The following is a 15583-nucleotide window of genomic DNA, read 5'->3' on the forward strand; positions in this document are numbered from 1 at the left end:
AATAGTCCATACATTTTTATTCACACCAAATAACGTTTCTGCCTATTGTTTAGTGCTAGGGATAGGCCTATTATTCTTTTATAACTTTCAGCATGCCCAAAAATTTTGGTCAGGATTCGCCCCTGGGTACAACACTCTTTACTGGATAGAATAGACAAGGATATAGAGCCTTTCACTTTTGAGAGAATAGAAAATACCGTACTGTACTCTGTGTTTATTATTTTGTTGCAATTTTTTGAGTCTGGGCTAGCTTATTTTCCTATTTTAAACGGTCGTGGCTCAAATGTCTACGATTTATCACGTGCCAAATAGAAAAGTGTGTTGTAGACAATGGAAATCCATAATATTACCCGAACATCAATCATTAATCTATTTTTAATTACGCAAAAAAGTAATAATTTCCGAAAATTTTGGTCTGACAACCGATCGTCTTTATTTTATTTCATTCAATAGCGGGCTCTCCGAATTGTGTATTGTGCGATTTAAAATGTGATAGTAATTCAACGTGTGGTATCCATGTCCGATAGCAAACAGTGCTATCACTTAAAATACCACAATACATTGACGTCAACATGAGGATCAATCAAAAATTTCTTCTAACTTTGCTCCCGATCCTCACTAATTTTCATGTTAAGTTCGAGTCGAGTGCAGGTAAACTCTATAAAACTACTTCCGGATTAAAATTTCTTAATCTAGGATTTACGGTTATTTCTAGATTTATTGGCATTTTTCACCAGCGGATCCTTAGTCTGGTGCATTTCTGTTCAACTTCGGTCACACGTTAAATATTTCTAACCTGTTAAGACCATTCTGAAAATTCAAATTTGTACGGCTTTCGAGATATCGATCGATTATACGGACAGCAAGACGAACGAACGAAACTTCGTAATGAATTCTTTTATCTTTCGTCAGATTCTTGAACGGTACGGTACCGCGGTCTAGAAAAGTAAAAAAAAAAAAAAAAAAAAAAAGCTATTCTAGATGAAAAAGTAACGCGTTATAGTGAACAACTATTAACATATTTACATACGGTCAATTCTCCAAACAATGGCCACCGAAGACGTTAAAAATGGCCGTTATTTGGAGTTTATTGTGTGTACTCTCCCCCCAAAATGGCCGTTGTTGAAGTGGCCTTTAGTTAATTAATGGACATTCGATTGCATAACGAATTCCGTGTTTATTACCATTCTTTTCACGATTTGAATTTTAATCATTAAACAAGTTGAAAAATCATTAAGAATGTCGTCACACGGCCACAAGTCTGGTTTATAACGACCAATAACAATGGACACCATAAATAAACACTGCGTTAAAAAAAAATGGCCACGCAAATCAACAAAATTTAGTTCGTCCGTTCGTAAACACTAGATCGATATGCCAAACCATTCAATACAAATTTAATATTTTCAATTATCTTAAGAGATTGGAAACAATTTTTGATGATGAAAATCGGGCAAAGATCCCGCGTCAAACTTTTTTACTACTTCGAAAATTTGTTTTAAATCGGCAAGATCGCATTCAAAATGGCGGCACCGATACTTTTGGCATTTTATTATTTGCGACTGTAATATATCTACCGAGAAATTTGATTTATTTAATTTTAATTGAATTACGTGTGTTAAATGATCCACGTCCCGACACCATCAAGAGGTCCAATTCTGGTTTACTTCTTACCATCTTCCAGGCATTGTTATAACCGAACAATGGCGTACCGTACCTAAAATGGCGACAGACTTTCTTCTCGATTTAACAAGGTAACAGTGATGTTCTCTTTTTACCTTTACCATTTATAAATTAAAAATAAAGGGTAAAAACTGAGTAACTCAAAAATCTGTTAACAGAGATTAAGATTAAGAACAGTCAATCTCCAACCATTTCTAAGGGCGATCTTTCAACACGGTTTCATTTCAGTATATTGCATTACCCATATCGCTTGGTGTTAGATATTGTCTTCTGCAATTTGGTCAATTGATAGCATTGTCAAATTTAGACTTGTCAAGAGAATACAATTAATTCTTTGATAATTCCGCACCCTCCTGGGCACTTAGTCTCGAATTTTTCGTGTTACAACTCCCAACGAGTTGAAGGTGTCACGTGGTACCATCTCACAAACTGACGTCAAATCGGTAGTCTCGAGTTGTAACTCACGTGCTTTCCCATCTCACCATGCGAGTTGCTACTCATGTTGAGTCGAGCATGTTAGATCGCTACACTAAAATGAAAATGGCTGACAGATACGCTTATTCTGATCGCAATCGAAGCGTTAGAAGGAGCCGAAAGAGTTGAAAAAGGCAACGAATTTTTCGACCACGAGTTAGATGCCATTTCTTTTCGTGTCAAGTCAACACTAATAAAAAAAATTTTAATTCGTAATTAATAAAATTATACAGTACATTAAATTTTTTCCAAAAATAAATAGTAGTATCTAATTCATAGAAAAAGAGAATTAAAATGATAGTAAATTATATGTATAAATTATTAAGAGCATAGACACTATATTAAGATTATTTATTAATCAGAAGTGTTAAGTTCTGATTAATAAATAATCTTAATAAACAAAACAATTTAAGAAATAGATCAAGGAAGAAAACTGTATGAAAAAAGGATTAAATTAAAATACTTTTTCCATTAAACAACGGATTTTTTAGCTCCAACACACGCAATTAATTTTTGAAGTAATTCTCTCCACACTACAAATCGAATTGAATTTTTCTTGTAAATTCGTTGTCGAATTTTCCACTGTTCATTTTCTTATTATTTTCTATATATGTTACTAATATTTCTTTTTGTTCTTCGCTTCTTTTTTTAAAATAAAACATTGGAGGTTTCCATTTTGTTTGTTTACTACATTGCTATAAGACAAAACTTTTAACTATAACACGTGTAAACTAATTCACGTTGATTTGTTTACAACTTGTTACAGTAAAGTTGATTAATCGAATCATTATAGTCGTAAACCCAGATGCACTGTAAATAATCCCATCATGCTTATCGACACACGTAAACAAGTGAACATGACCTCCTTCCGCTCGCCTTTCGAGTTCGCTTGATGGGTCTAACTCGAGACCATGATTATGTGAGTCATAGTAACACGAGTGAGTTCGATGACGTCAATTCGAGTACAACACGAATAACTCGAGACTAAGGGCCCTGGCAAGTTTTACATAATTCTTCGACAGTGTCAATCGAACGGTGTTACCAACATTTAGTTTCTCGCAATTAGAGGATTGAAAAATTCCTTAGTGGTATCGATAAATAAAGCAAGACATTTAATTTCTCAAAACATTTAATAAATTTCGAGTGACGGAGTATTGGTCTAAACCGACAAATAACAGTTTACGTACAATCTGTTTATATTTGGTGCATTCTTTTAAAGCTTATAACAGTTCCCCTCCGACTTCGGAACTTCTCGTGGCCGGATCCGAACCCCCTTCTCGGAATCCGAGATGATACACGAGACGGTGGAAGAATCGCTCGCCCTCCACTGGTCACACTCTTCTCTAATGGGGGAGTCCAGCTTTCTGTCGACACACCTGCATCAAGGCTCTGAGCATGAACTGCTTTCTCGACAGGTCTCTGACGTGCTGCACAAACAAAATGACGGTTTTTAGTTTAACAATGGAACCACGCTATAAAATGGACTAGGAGCTCGCGCCTTACTTTTAAAAAGACGTCCAGGTCTATAACCCCTTTTCTCAACGCCTCTCCCAAATAGTAGATGGCATCTTCTGTGGCATTTTCCTCGCTGAAGGCATTTAGTAACCTGAAAAGAGGCACCCTTTATAATACAGTATTATCTTTCTAGGAATTGTTACGTAAGACTTTACTCACTGTCTGTATAGAGGTGCCGTCGTCACCACCGCTTCATCTATGTCTATGGCCTGTTCGTTTTCCATTTTGGCGTTCACTTCTTTCATTTCCTGATTTTTCTCTCGCAGGATGCAGATGTTTCGTTCCAGTTCCATCTTTGAAATTCAAACAACCAGGCTGATGACTTTTCGATAAATTAAATCACTTCTAAAATTAAACGTTTGGTTTCTTCGAACGAAACGTACACTGGCACGTTCAATTTACTGAACGTGTTAGGTTTTACACACTTGCCAGGGGAACCGAAAAACAAAAAAATACTCTTTTCCACCCGTACGGTGGCCACTAAAATCCGCGTTTCGTTTGAAGAAACCAAACAGAAAGTTAGTTCTGCTTAACCAACAATTTAATTCATTTGACACAATTCGGTTACGTCGTACGAATTAAAATGGCGTCTTAATCCGAAAGCCCGATTTGCTGGAGATCTGAAAATTTATTAGACCCGGTTTTCAGTTTTTGAATGACATTGTACCCTGTACTGTACAAAGTAGGTGTCTCATGCCTTTATTTAATACTTTGTAATGCCGAGTTAATATAAGTTCTTTTGCATCGTTATCCATTAACGTTGAATAATTGCAGAATTACTATCTGCGATAATTCAATTTGTATGTTAAATGATTTATTTGAAGTCTGAAAAAGATAAATTATTAAGATAATGGATTTGTATTTTTTCTTCTTCTGTTCTTAGTAAGTTCGAGCTTTATCTAACAAAATAATTTGTTTCAGTGTCTTAATCTCTAATCAAAAATTATTGAAAATCTTAAATTTGTTTGTCCTCTCTGTCAAATTAACTGTTAACTTTTTTCATAGTATTTTACTCCTACCATCAAAAATCTTGTAACAAAACACTGTACATTCTTCCTTTGTGAGATTTTAATTCGTTTTAATATTTATCCTGCTAACTTGCTAAATATATTGGCTTTAATCATTTGATTGGAATTGTGTATTACCACTGATTATTAAGCTATGTAATTTCTCAAAGTAAGTATTTATTATTTCTTCTATACAATTTCTAATTCTGTTTGGCATTAACAGGTAATAATTTAGTGAAGAACAAGCTGTTTATAGTATTCAACTTATTCCTTTTATACTTAACTCATTAATAATGTTTCACGAGAGATGGTGACTCTAAAGATTAGAACCTTTATCTTGATATAATGTTTTATATATTATTTACTTAAATGATACATCCTGCTACTAGAAAAATAAATGAAGATTGGAGGGAGAAAGACTGAGAGATGAATTGCCAGCATCTGTGGGAGAAATCTCTGAGGGATCGAATGACCGGAAGCAATTACTCTCAGTGCTGGACGCTAACCCGCAGGTTAGGGAGATGGAAAATACTAATTAAATATCCTTTTACTTGTATGCGAATAAGCTTTTTATTAAAATATATTAAGAATATTTCTTGCTGCATTTTAGGGGAAACTGGACTATTATTAAGAAGTTATGTCATAGCAACACCTCTAAATAATTGTTAGTTGTTTCTAACAATTAATTCACTCACTACCAGCTTAGTTTTTTTTACTGTCATCAATTTTAATATATATAAAATGCAGTTTATATCCTGTAAATTTTATATCAGCTAAATAAATACAAATTTAAAAGTCAGTTAACTACACCATAGACTGTTATATTCTCAAAAACTATATTTTCATTTCTATCAATATAGCTACCAATTTGGATATTAATCGGGACTTATCACACCATAATAAAACAGGTAATCAGATTAGAATTTCTTTATTCTTTTCATTAATTCCTAAATGTACTTCTCAAGTATTTTGATCCCTCTTTGGTTGGAACAGACAATCTTCATAAACTATTAAAAATTCATAAAAATAATTAAAATATTTTCAAAATAGTTTATGAAAATTGTCTGCTCCAACTAAAGGAGGACGAATAGACTCAAAATGTACATTTTGGAGTTAATTAAAAGAATAAAGAATTTCAAATCTGGTCACCTTTTTTGTTTGTGCTGTGATAAATCCTCATTAATAGCCAAATTGGTAGCTATATTGATAGAAGAGAAAATGTAAAAATCAAAGGACCAAATTTTAATTCTGACAGATGTTTCGAAACAAACAAATTTAGTCCAGTTCCATAAAATCAAAGTTTGGTAGGATTTCTATACAAAATATTTAAATACTATGTTCTGGTTTCTACCGAATTGGAAACTATTGTTGGGCTTATGACAAATGATTTAAATCTTCATAAAATAGACCAAAAGCATTCATTTTTCAAGAAAATATAACTAGATTCAGAGACTATATGGAAAATATAACTAGATATGTTTTATTATTATATCTTAATTTTAGTATAATTTTATGTGTATTTTGTTATTGTTGCTGTTTACTTTACAAACTATGTGAATGGGTTACATTTTAATTTTATTTTAATCACTAAGAATATGTTAAAAAATTTGTCTTACTTGTTCTGCTTGCAGTTTTTTTACAAGTTCCGTAAGATGCACTTTTCCTTTGTTCAAATCATCCTGAGTCTTTTTCAGGACTTCCATTTCTGCCTGAAAATGTTCATTTATAATTATGCCATTAAAATCTCGTCTGTAAATAAAAATGACTGGCAAGAAATATGTAAATTATTAAATTTAAAACTAACATGAGTCTGCGACAGGACGTCTCTCAGCTTCTTCTTTAGTTTGTCTTCCACTGCGGAAAGAAGAGACGCATGAATGTGTTCTTCGGAAATGGTTCCAGTGTTACTGGGAGTGCTCGAAGGAATAGACGACGGAGGATAGCAACCGCCAGACTGGTAAGAGTTTGTGTTCTGGGGAGGATAGGCAGATGGATATGGATAAGGGTAACCTTGAGAAGTGTTGGAATAGCCTGTAATTATAAACGTCGATAATTGAAATAATTAAAGTACAAAAAATTTTACAAAGTAAACACCAAATCATTCATTCAATCTTAAAATTTAAGTAACTTTGATTTTGCTGTTTGGTTTTTTTAATGTTTGACAACAGCTGGTTCATACTTTCTGAAAATGGAAAAGAGCTCATAATGAATGGCTCATATTCTCTTCACTTTTCTATTACTCTTTCCCTTAAGTATTCATACTTTAAAAGAACAAAAGAGAAGTGCATGTGCATTTTTGGGCCCACAGTTTAAAATATAGCACCTCATAGTCATTACCAAAAGCATGCTTTGAAAATTTACTAAAATCATAAAATTTTTAATAAACAAAAATAAACATGGTTAATTACTCCTAGAAAAGAATGGAAAATGATATAACCTTGTAAAAGACATTGATGAAGATGATCCAAAGTTTATTTTCAATGTCTCGGATAAGTTTCCATGCAGTCTACATGTTGAAGAACACAACTATGATCTATCAGCAGAAATAAAAGTAGAACTTCTGTCAATTTGTTTCACTAACCAAAAAAACTGAAGCATGTCACTGGTACTGTGTTGTTTTTCTCTTCTCTTTTCCATTCTCACAAAATATGAACTGGCCTTAACTATAATCCAATTATTTATTAAATTATTAAAATTAAAAACACCATAAAAAAAGTATATTTGTGAGATTCTGGCAGTGAGACATCAATTGAAATACGGACAGGTGAAAGATTCTGGAGGAGCTAAGAAATAAGCCCATAGATCATCAGTATGTAAAATGACATCTACACATCCCAATCCTGAATACATTGATAGTGGTCTTCTTAAAGGATGGGAGTCAACTCTTGAGGAGGGACAAGAGGGTCAGGTTGAAAGAGAGCAGAGAATCTTAGCCATAAAACAAGACTGGAGCTGCATTTTGGTTCAATTGCCTGAATAAAGGCAAGGACATCTGCTTAAATGGGATGGAAGTAATGAAGTAGATCCAAATAGTGGTCCCGCAGGACAATTCTTAGCTTGTAATGCCAATTTGTAAGATATCAAATGGGAAATTTTCATCTAATTTTTTTCTGTATACTTTTTAAACAAACTTGCCGATCATAAATAAACCTTTCAAAGCTATAAAATGAATATGCCTGTTAATATTCACAGACTCGTCAACTCAATAATCAAACTATAATTGACTATTTAATTAATTAAATAGTCAATTTGCTAACTATCTGCACAGCAGGCAATAAAAAAACTAAGAATGTATTTTTTCATTCCTATGTTTAGTCTAGCCACAACAAACTAACCAAGTGGCAAGGAACGGCACTCCAACATCTGGGTGGAACTGATGGAAAAAATTAATGAGGATCTGACCCATACTTAAAACGGCAGTCTCTCAAAATGGCAGCCGAATACCTCTATCGTTTCAGCTACACAAAACCTAAATTTCTGAAGTATAAATGCTTATGGCAATAAAATAATAGAAATCTTTCTCTTCTCTTTTCTATTATCTCTATTTCTAGTAGATAAAATGATAGAGGACTGTCAGAAGTGGAATTAAATAACCAAAGTGTTGAAAATCTTAAAAATAATAGTCATTGGAATCCTTCATCAAAAAGTTAACTTTTGAAAACCAGACCAACAGTCCATATTCAACTAACTGTCAATAAATTTAGAGTATCGTCTCCAATCAATAATTTTGCCATCAGGTTAATGGTCTTTCTTGTATTTGAATTAATAAAATTTCCCAAGTTTTGGCTATTTAGAGCATTTTTGTTTGTATTAGTAAAGTATAGATTTTTAAATAAAATAAATATATATTTGTTATCAAAGTTTTGCTTTCTTTTCCATCATGCAAATGTTTTCGGAACCAAGCACAAACTACAGAGAATTATTCTCAAATTATTCTAACAGTAATTGTATCTTTATAAACAGAAGAAAACAGAATTCTATTTTTAAAAAATGTCTTTAATTATTCTAATAGTTTAAAAATAGACTGCCATCTTGTTTAAAATTGAATATATTAAATTGTTAAATATAGTGACTTTTATTATATTGACTTTGTTTCTATGAATAACTTAGAAACTTCGATTTAATAATGTTCATTTCAAACCATGTCAATAAAGAATTAATAATTGGTTTGTCTAAAGATTGAAAAGCTTTTTAAGGATACCACATCCCATTTTGAAGTTCTCTCACAAAGCCATATGCCATTTTGGAGCTTGTGTAAGCTTATATATTCAACATATAAGTTAAAAAAATCATATCTGAATATAGTAATTGTATGTTATCTGAAGATGATCATTAAATATGACAAAAAAATGTTAGTAATTAAATGTCATTGCTGTTTATAAAGGTTGTTTAGTGTGAAGTGAATATCTACCATAGCAATTTCTGGAGAGTATATGATCTTTAATGAAGGAAAAAAGGCAGAAAACACTTCGTAATTCAAGCTTTAAGACAATAAATTTAAACTTAAGTCATTTTATATATTACAATCACACTAGAAGCTACAAAAAAGATGCACTTTCTTCATCTCCAGCACTAATCCATATGGAGAGCATTTTTAGAAGATATATTCCGCAATTTATCAATATAAATGCACTTCTTTGATTTAAAATTGATCAAAAATAGTCGTTGGAACTTACTTGGCATAGTTGGATACGGATAAGGATAGGATGACGCCCCAGACGTCGGCGGATAGGGATGGTATCCGGATCCCGCCACGTTGGGCATTGGCATTGCACCTAAGAAAAAAATATCTTTTTAATTAAATGACAGAAGGATATTTTATAGATATATACAATAAAATAGACATTTTAATTTTCCAAATAACATTACTATAATTTTAACCCCATCTTTCTGTTAAATCTAATCTCATTTAGATTAGATATAACAAAAAGATAAAATAAAATATCACTTCTTAAAATTTGATATTTATTTAAAAAATTTATTTAGTAATAAATAAATGCAAATAATCAAGACTTCGTAACCATTGCATCCCATACAACATAGTGTCCTTTACTTCTAAATAAAACAAATACATAAATTTTCTAATATGCCAAATTCTATTTTTACAGGACAGATATATTCTTGAGAAATCCATGTAAAAACTACTCCCCATGGAAAAATTGAGAAGTGGTTCCACAACTTAAAAACCAGTAAAATACAATAAACCAATTAATTATAACAGCTTGTGTTTGATCAACATATTTCAATTTTAAGTAAAGCAAGTTTATAGGTAACAGGATCTATCATATAAACCTACTATATTTTTCCAAAAAACATACAGAATTAACTTTAAAATCATTTATTCTTATTGCAAATTTTAATGAATAAAAACTCCAAACATTTAATTTCACAATAAACTATGTAAGACAATTGCTTCAATGGTCTCACTAATGCACTAGATCTTATCAAATGTTTTAAATTATGTGTTTGGAGTTATATTAGTTATAAGACAACAGAAGGATATTTTATAGACATACATAATAAAATAGACATTTTAGTTTTCCAAATAACCTTACTGTAATTTTAATCCCTCTTTTATATGGTCAGAACTACCAACGATGGCCAGTTTAATATATCCAAAATATAAAAGTCCCATAAATATATTTATGCAGCTTTTATATTTTGAATTTTTATGGTCGAAACCCTGAGAAAAAATATTTTTCTCTGTCAATGCATTTGCCAAAATTGCAGCATTCTATTTTAACATCATAATTGTTTAAAAAAGATGTTTCAAAATAATATATTATAGAATACAAATTTTTATAATCTATAAAATCATTTATATGTATCGTCACCATTCCTTGACATGTACTAGATAATAAGATCTATCATCCATTGTCTGACATATGACTAAAAATCATTAATAGGAACATATTCTATACATGTATACAACAAATAAGCCAAACATAAAAAATTTTGGTAATAATCCAAAATGTCTGGAACAAATCTAATGATTTTTGTACTTAACTAATAAACTGAAAACTGCTTATGTAAGTATTATATTGAATTTCAAACAAAAAAATGAAGTATCTCTTATGCAGGCACAATCAGTATCCCAAATAAGTACAAAAGAAACAGAATGGAACCTTACAACACTATATTGTAGTCCAATATTGTATTTTCAATACTAACTTGTAAAAAGTAACACTGCAGCACATTCAAAAATTTTCTAATCATGCAAGCAATATATTCTTAAATAATATGCATGGCATATTCCCTATAATCTCTAAACGTTTTCCAGACAAGGTACCATGTGTTTTTTCGTGTTTGACAATGTAGAAATTGGCATCTCGACAAGCAACGGTCAAGATATCGATCCCATATAGTCTGCCAATAATACAATAATTTAGTATGCCAAATACAAAGTAGTATAGTACATCATCTGCAAACATGTCGCATGTATACACATGCACGTTCTATTCTTTCAAAATAAATTACTTTTTATAATTTTTGACATCCTTTGGTTAAAAAATCTTCACGTTCAATGAAGTTCTATTATACAAACATAAAGTTCATTGGTACTTTTGTCTCTATAAATACACAAAGCTTTCCCTGCCTAGCATGATAAATCTTGTTAGCCAGAAAATTACAAAATACAAATAAATTTGAACAACACACACATGCAAATATTTAATGTTGTACTAAATAAATTTTCCCGATAACAGTGGTGTCTCATACTTCGAATTTAATTTGTCCCAGGAAACCATCTGAAGTCCGAATCAATTTTTTCCTTATTAGAAATAACAGAAAGTTATAATAGTTGTATAATAAAGAATAATTGTTTGGGGTTCCCAGACCCCAAACAATTAATTATTAATTTTATTAAAGTTATTAATTGTGTAAATCATCATTAATTTTTTATGATAAGATATAACAGTATAATAACCAATGACAAAAAAAAAAAAAAGAACTTGATCTATATACAATTTAACAAAGCAAAGACCAAGAATGACATGCTACTAATTAGACAAAAGGAGAAAAACACCATAGTACTCTCTGATTGGTTAAATTCTATTTAATATGAGGTGTTCTCCTTGAATCTCTCTAGTTTTATAAATTAACTTTGGAAAAATAAATGCAAATATAGTACTGTAAACAATGGTAATAGAAAGTGCATCTGAAAAAGTTACTTACTACATTAGATCAGTACATTTCTACACGTGCACCTAACATGGTATATATGATATCCAGTCTATACTTTGTTTTGGCCCACTTCCACAAGCAAGCACATTAGGAATTGCACCATTAACAGCATACACAATTCTTGTACACAAGGCTCGCATGTCTGGCACTTTTGTAGCATAAACATGATCCTCAACATATCCACAACAAAAGTTCAAAGTGGGAATGCCATTTCTTGACTCTCCACAAGGAGAATCAAGAAATGCAGCAGAGCGACCAAGACCTTTGCTACTGCACAATCTAATGATCTAAATAGAGGGACATTGAAAAGCTAGACTGACACTGTCAAGTAATATGCACACAAAACCTGGAATATTGACCAACATTCTCTGGCACAAACTGGAACAAAGATTTTACAGAATAGCTTAAAAACTAGAGAGGTTCGTATAGAGAGTACCCTATATAAATAAAGTATTATGTCTAGTTATAGTAATTGACTATGTTAATTTGCTAATATGCATAATTAATACAATTTAATGTAATGTTCTTATTGCTTCAAGTCTGGATTGTTTGCCCAAGACAGAACACCCACGTAAAATTCCAAAAGTTCCAGAGCAAGCTCAAAATTGGATCCCAAAGTGGCAAGCCAACACCCCTATACTACCCCAAGCTATCCATGTTTTAACTACTGAAAAAACCTAAAAAACAGGAAATGACAAAAGTAGCATAGAAGACAAATACTGTATAAAGAATTCTGAAATGATTTTAATATGAATCAGAAACATAATTAAGCCTACACAGATAACACAGGTCTTCAAAAAAAATTTTTTTCCAGCTGCATAGGATACTTTTGGTGAATTATATGTTTTAAAGATCGGAGATTCTAAAAATGACTTCCGTAACATCCCATCACGTATAGGTTTTTTTTGCAAAATAAAAACAAATATTTGATAAAAACACTTATTTATTACAATGAACTAAATATATTATATTTTCTTATGACACCTTTTCTTCTTCTCTTTGATGCTTCTTCAAACTCGTTTCCAATTTCCTTATCTGGTTTTTCGAATGAGCATCCAACAGTAGTCAGCTAACATATTGATATACCATTTTCCTTGGTAACATCTCTCGATATCACGGACATCTTGGTGAAATCTTTCACCCTGTTCTTCACTGTAGGCTCCCAAGTTTTCGGGAAAATAGTCAATACAGGAGTGTAAGAAATGAACTTTTAAGCTCATCTTGCATCCTTGAAGCTTCATACTCTGCCAACATGCATTGTATAATGGTTTTGTAGTCAGGGTCCTTAGTATTCCCCAAAAACTTATGCACTGCATTCTTAAGAGAGTCCCATGCTTTTTTTTTCTTTTCTTCCATTGTTTCCAAAAAGAAGGGATCAGATAAAGGGGATATTGACTTTTCACTGTATATTCACCACAAACATAACAGAAGCTGTCGGGAGAAATTACACAACCTCTGCGAGCCATATTCCAGAAATAAAAATACAAGCATAGTAGTGTTTGAATGCTGGATATAAACTGAGTGTGGCTTTAGATGGCCAGCGAGATACTGAACTTATTTATCTTGTTGAAACAAGCTCAACCTCACTATCAATTTTTAACCTGTTTCTACACAATCATGCAACCTTCCTCCTAATGCTAAAATTACTTAACCCACCTCCCCCTACCACTGCTCTCTTCAACCATTAACATTTTTATTTATTTATTGCCAAGTCCAGCTATAATTGATAGAATTAATGTGAGAAGTCTTCATTTTAAGGCCATTTTTTAAATAAAAAAAATTTTAAGTTAACTAGGAATTTTACGCTAAATACAAACAAAAACTTGAGTGTAACAAAAAAAATTGATGAAATGGAATTTTTTTGGTATTTTTTTGTTTTCACCAAGTTGAAATCTGTAAGAAAATGTATAAATCCTATGCAGTTTTTACTTGCAGACTATTCAAACTGTAATTTAGCAGGAGTTCAAAATTTTCTAATTATTTCTAAATTTACAAGTACTTTTTTGATGACATTAACTCAACTTCTGCAAGACTACTGGGTAAATCAAACTCTTAATGTGTGACAATGACATCTCGATTGATATATCAATGTGACTGCAATAAATAAATAATCTTCCAAATTACTAGAAATATTGGTTCCAAAAAACTACAAACATTTTTTAAAAATCACTTGTTACTCGAGATGAAAAGTTTAACTTATACATTAGTAAACGAATAGAAGGCATCAACATCACAATTTTAGGATTCTTGCTACATTATAATACAACAACGGGTCTAAAATCTGGAATAAACTTAGTTTGATACAAATCTGTCACAAAGTAAGCAAACTCATTTATGACGATATGTAAGATTTTGTTTTTAAGATATGTATTATAATTTAAAAATAGCTCTAAAAAGTAACAGTGCTTATAAAATCTCTCTTTCAATAAAAGAATAGTTTCTATTGATACTTTATATGTAAAACCCCATGATTATAAATATGCAAGAATGTGTGCTGGAAATAACATTGCATATTCGAGAAAAGAAACACAATTAAGTCTGAAAGATTAATTACAAGTTCTCTTTTATAGACAAGATAATATGCAAATTGATGACTAAATTCAAAAGAACAAGATCTACCTATGACCAATAAGATATAGATGTCTAAGTATATCAGAGCATGAGGTAAAGTATGGTTAGAAGTGCTACTTCAAAAGAATGCTGCATTAATTCAAGCTGCATCACAAGAACACCTGCTACCCCATTTGACTGTCTAGAAAGTTTTGATACAGTATTCAAAAACTATATTCCTAAATATTTATAAATGCATACATGATCAGTCACAAAGTTCTGGAATTATGGTAAAGCATTGTAATGATAGGACAAGTGAAAATGCTTCCCTAATCACCTTTAAAGTAGGGTCCTTTGGCACACACATTTTCTCTATTAATCCTGTCATTGTTAGAAGTGCCGTTGGAAGACTTCTTTTAGAATGTTTGGGAGTTCGGCCATTACATTCGATTTGATGACATCCAGGGTTACAAAAAGCATCTACTTGATATCCATTTTCAGCATCGGAACCAAAAGTCACTTAGAGTAAGATCCAGTGAATTTGATGGTTGGAAAGTCTTTTGTTGGCAAGGAATTGCTTCACAAGTGACAAGTGACTCAGTGCATTATTGTGATGCAGAAATCACCCTCCCTGCTCAATTTCAATCATTCAAAATTCAAAATCAATTTATTGCAAAAACTTTGCAATAAATTGATACTTGTAGCAACCATCAACCACAACCTATGCAAATTTGCATGTAGAAATGACCAGTAACACTCCATCATGGAGGACAATTAATGCAACAGCTAAACTCCCAAATATTTCATAAGAAGTCTTCCAACAGTACTTCCAATGACCAATGAAGCAAGTGTGTATGTTGAACAGTCCTACATTGAAGGTGAAGATAAGTATTTCCATATATTCTACCATTACAGTGCTATAACACAATTCCACAAGCTTTTTGACTACTTGTGTATACCTTCTACTCTTTTGCAATTGAATTCAACAGAGTCATTTGTTACCCTCTAAAATAGACAGCTTCTTTGATTTCTTCTAGACATAATTATATTAATTAAAAACTTGTATTGTTGTAACTTCTAAATTTGTTCATTTGTATAAAGAACAACATTGAAAATTATAATTAAATTAAAACAGATTAAATATTTGCTTTTTATATACACAAACAGCAAAT

The 15583-nt window shown here is 31.6% G+C and overlaps 2 protein-coding genes across 3 annotated transcripts in view; both read right to left on the minus strand.

Moving 5' to 3' along the window:
• LOC111624532 (synaptotagmin-1-like) overlaps positions 1 to 15583 on the minus strand; it is a 31285-nt gene that overhangs the window by 14354 nt on the left and 1348 nt on the right. Inside the window, exon 2 of the mRNA XM_023367397.1 lies at positions 5742 to 5746. The gene's annotated coding sequence lies outside the window, so the exon portion shown is untranslated. The remainder of the gene's footprint in view (positions 1 to 5741; positions 5747 to 15583) is intronic.
• Positions 3269 to 15583, minus strand: part of LOC111624533 (tumor susceptibility gene 101 protein-like) — a 50811-nt gene continuing 38496 nt past the window's right edge. For both annotated transcript variants that reach the window (XM_023367400.1, XM_023367399.1), the window contains exons 6-11: positions 9356 to 9454; positions 6484 to 6710; positions 6296 to 6388; positions 3832 to 3965; positions 3661 to 3763; positions 3269 to 3584 (exon numbers count right to left, since the gene is read on the minus strand). In XM_023367400.1, the coding sequence (XP_023223168.1) occupies positions 3501 to 3584; positions 3661 to 3763; positions 3832 to 3965; positions 6296 to 6388; positions 6484 to 6710; positions 9356 to 9454 (740 nt within the window). In that variant the 3' untranslated portion in view covers positions 3269 to 3500. The remainder of the gene's footprint in view (positions 3585 to 3660; positions 3764 to 3831; positions 3966 to 6295; positions 6389 to 6483; positions 6711 to 9355; positions 9455 to 15583) is intronic.

The sequence above is a fragment of the Centruroides sculpturatus genome, unplaced genomic scaffold (assembly GCF_000671375.1).
Source record: "Centruroides sculpturatus isolate CEXI.00-Female unplaced genomic scaffold, Cexi_2.0 scaffold360, whole genome shotgun sequence".
Lineage (NCBI taxonomy): Eukaryota > Metazoa > Arthropoda > Arachnida > Scorpiones > Buthidae > Centruroides > Centruroides sculpturatus.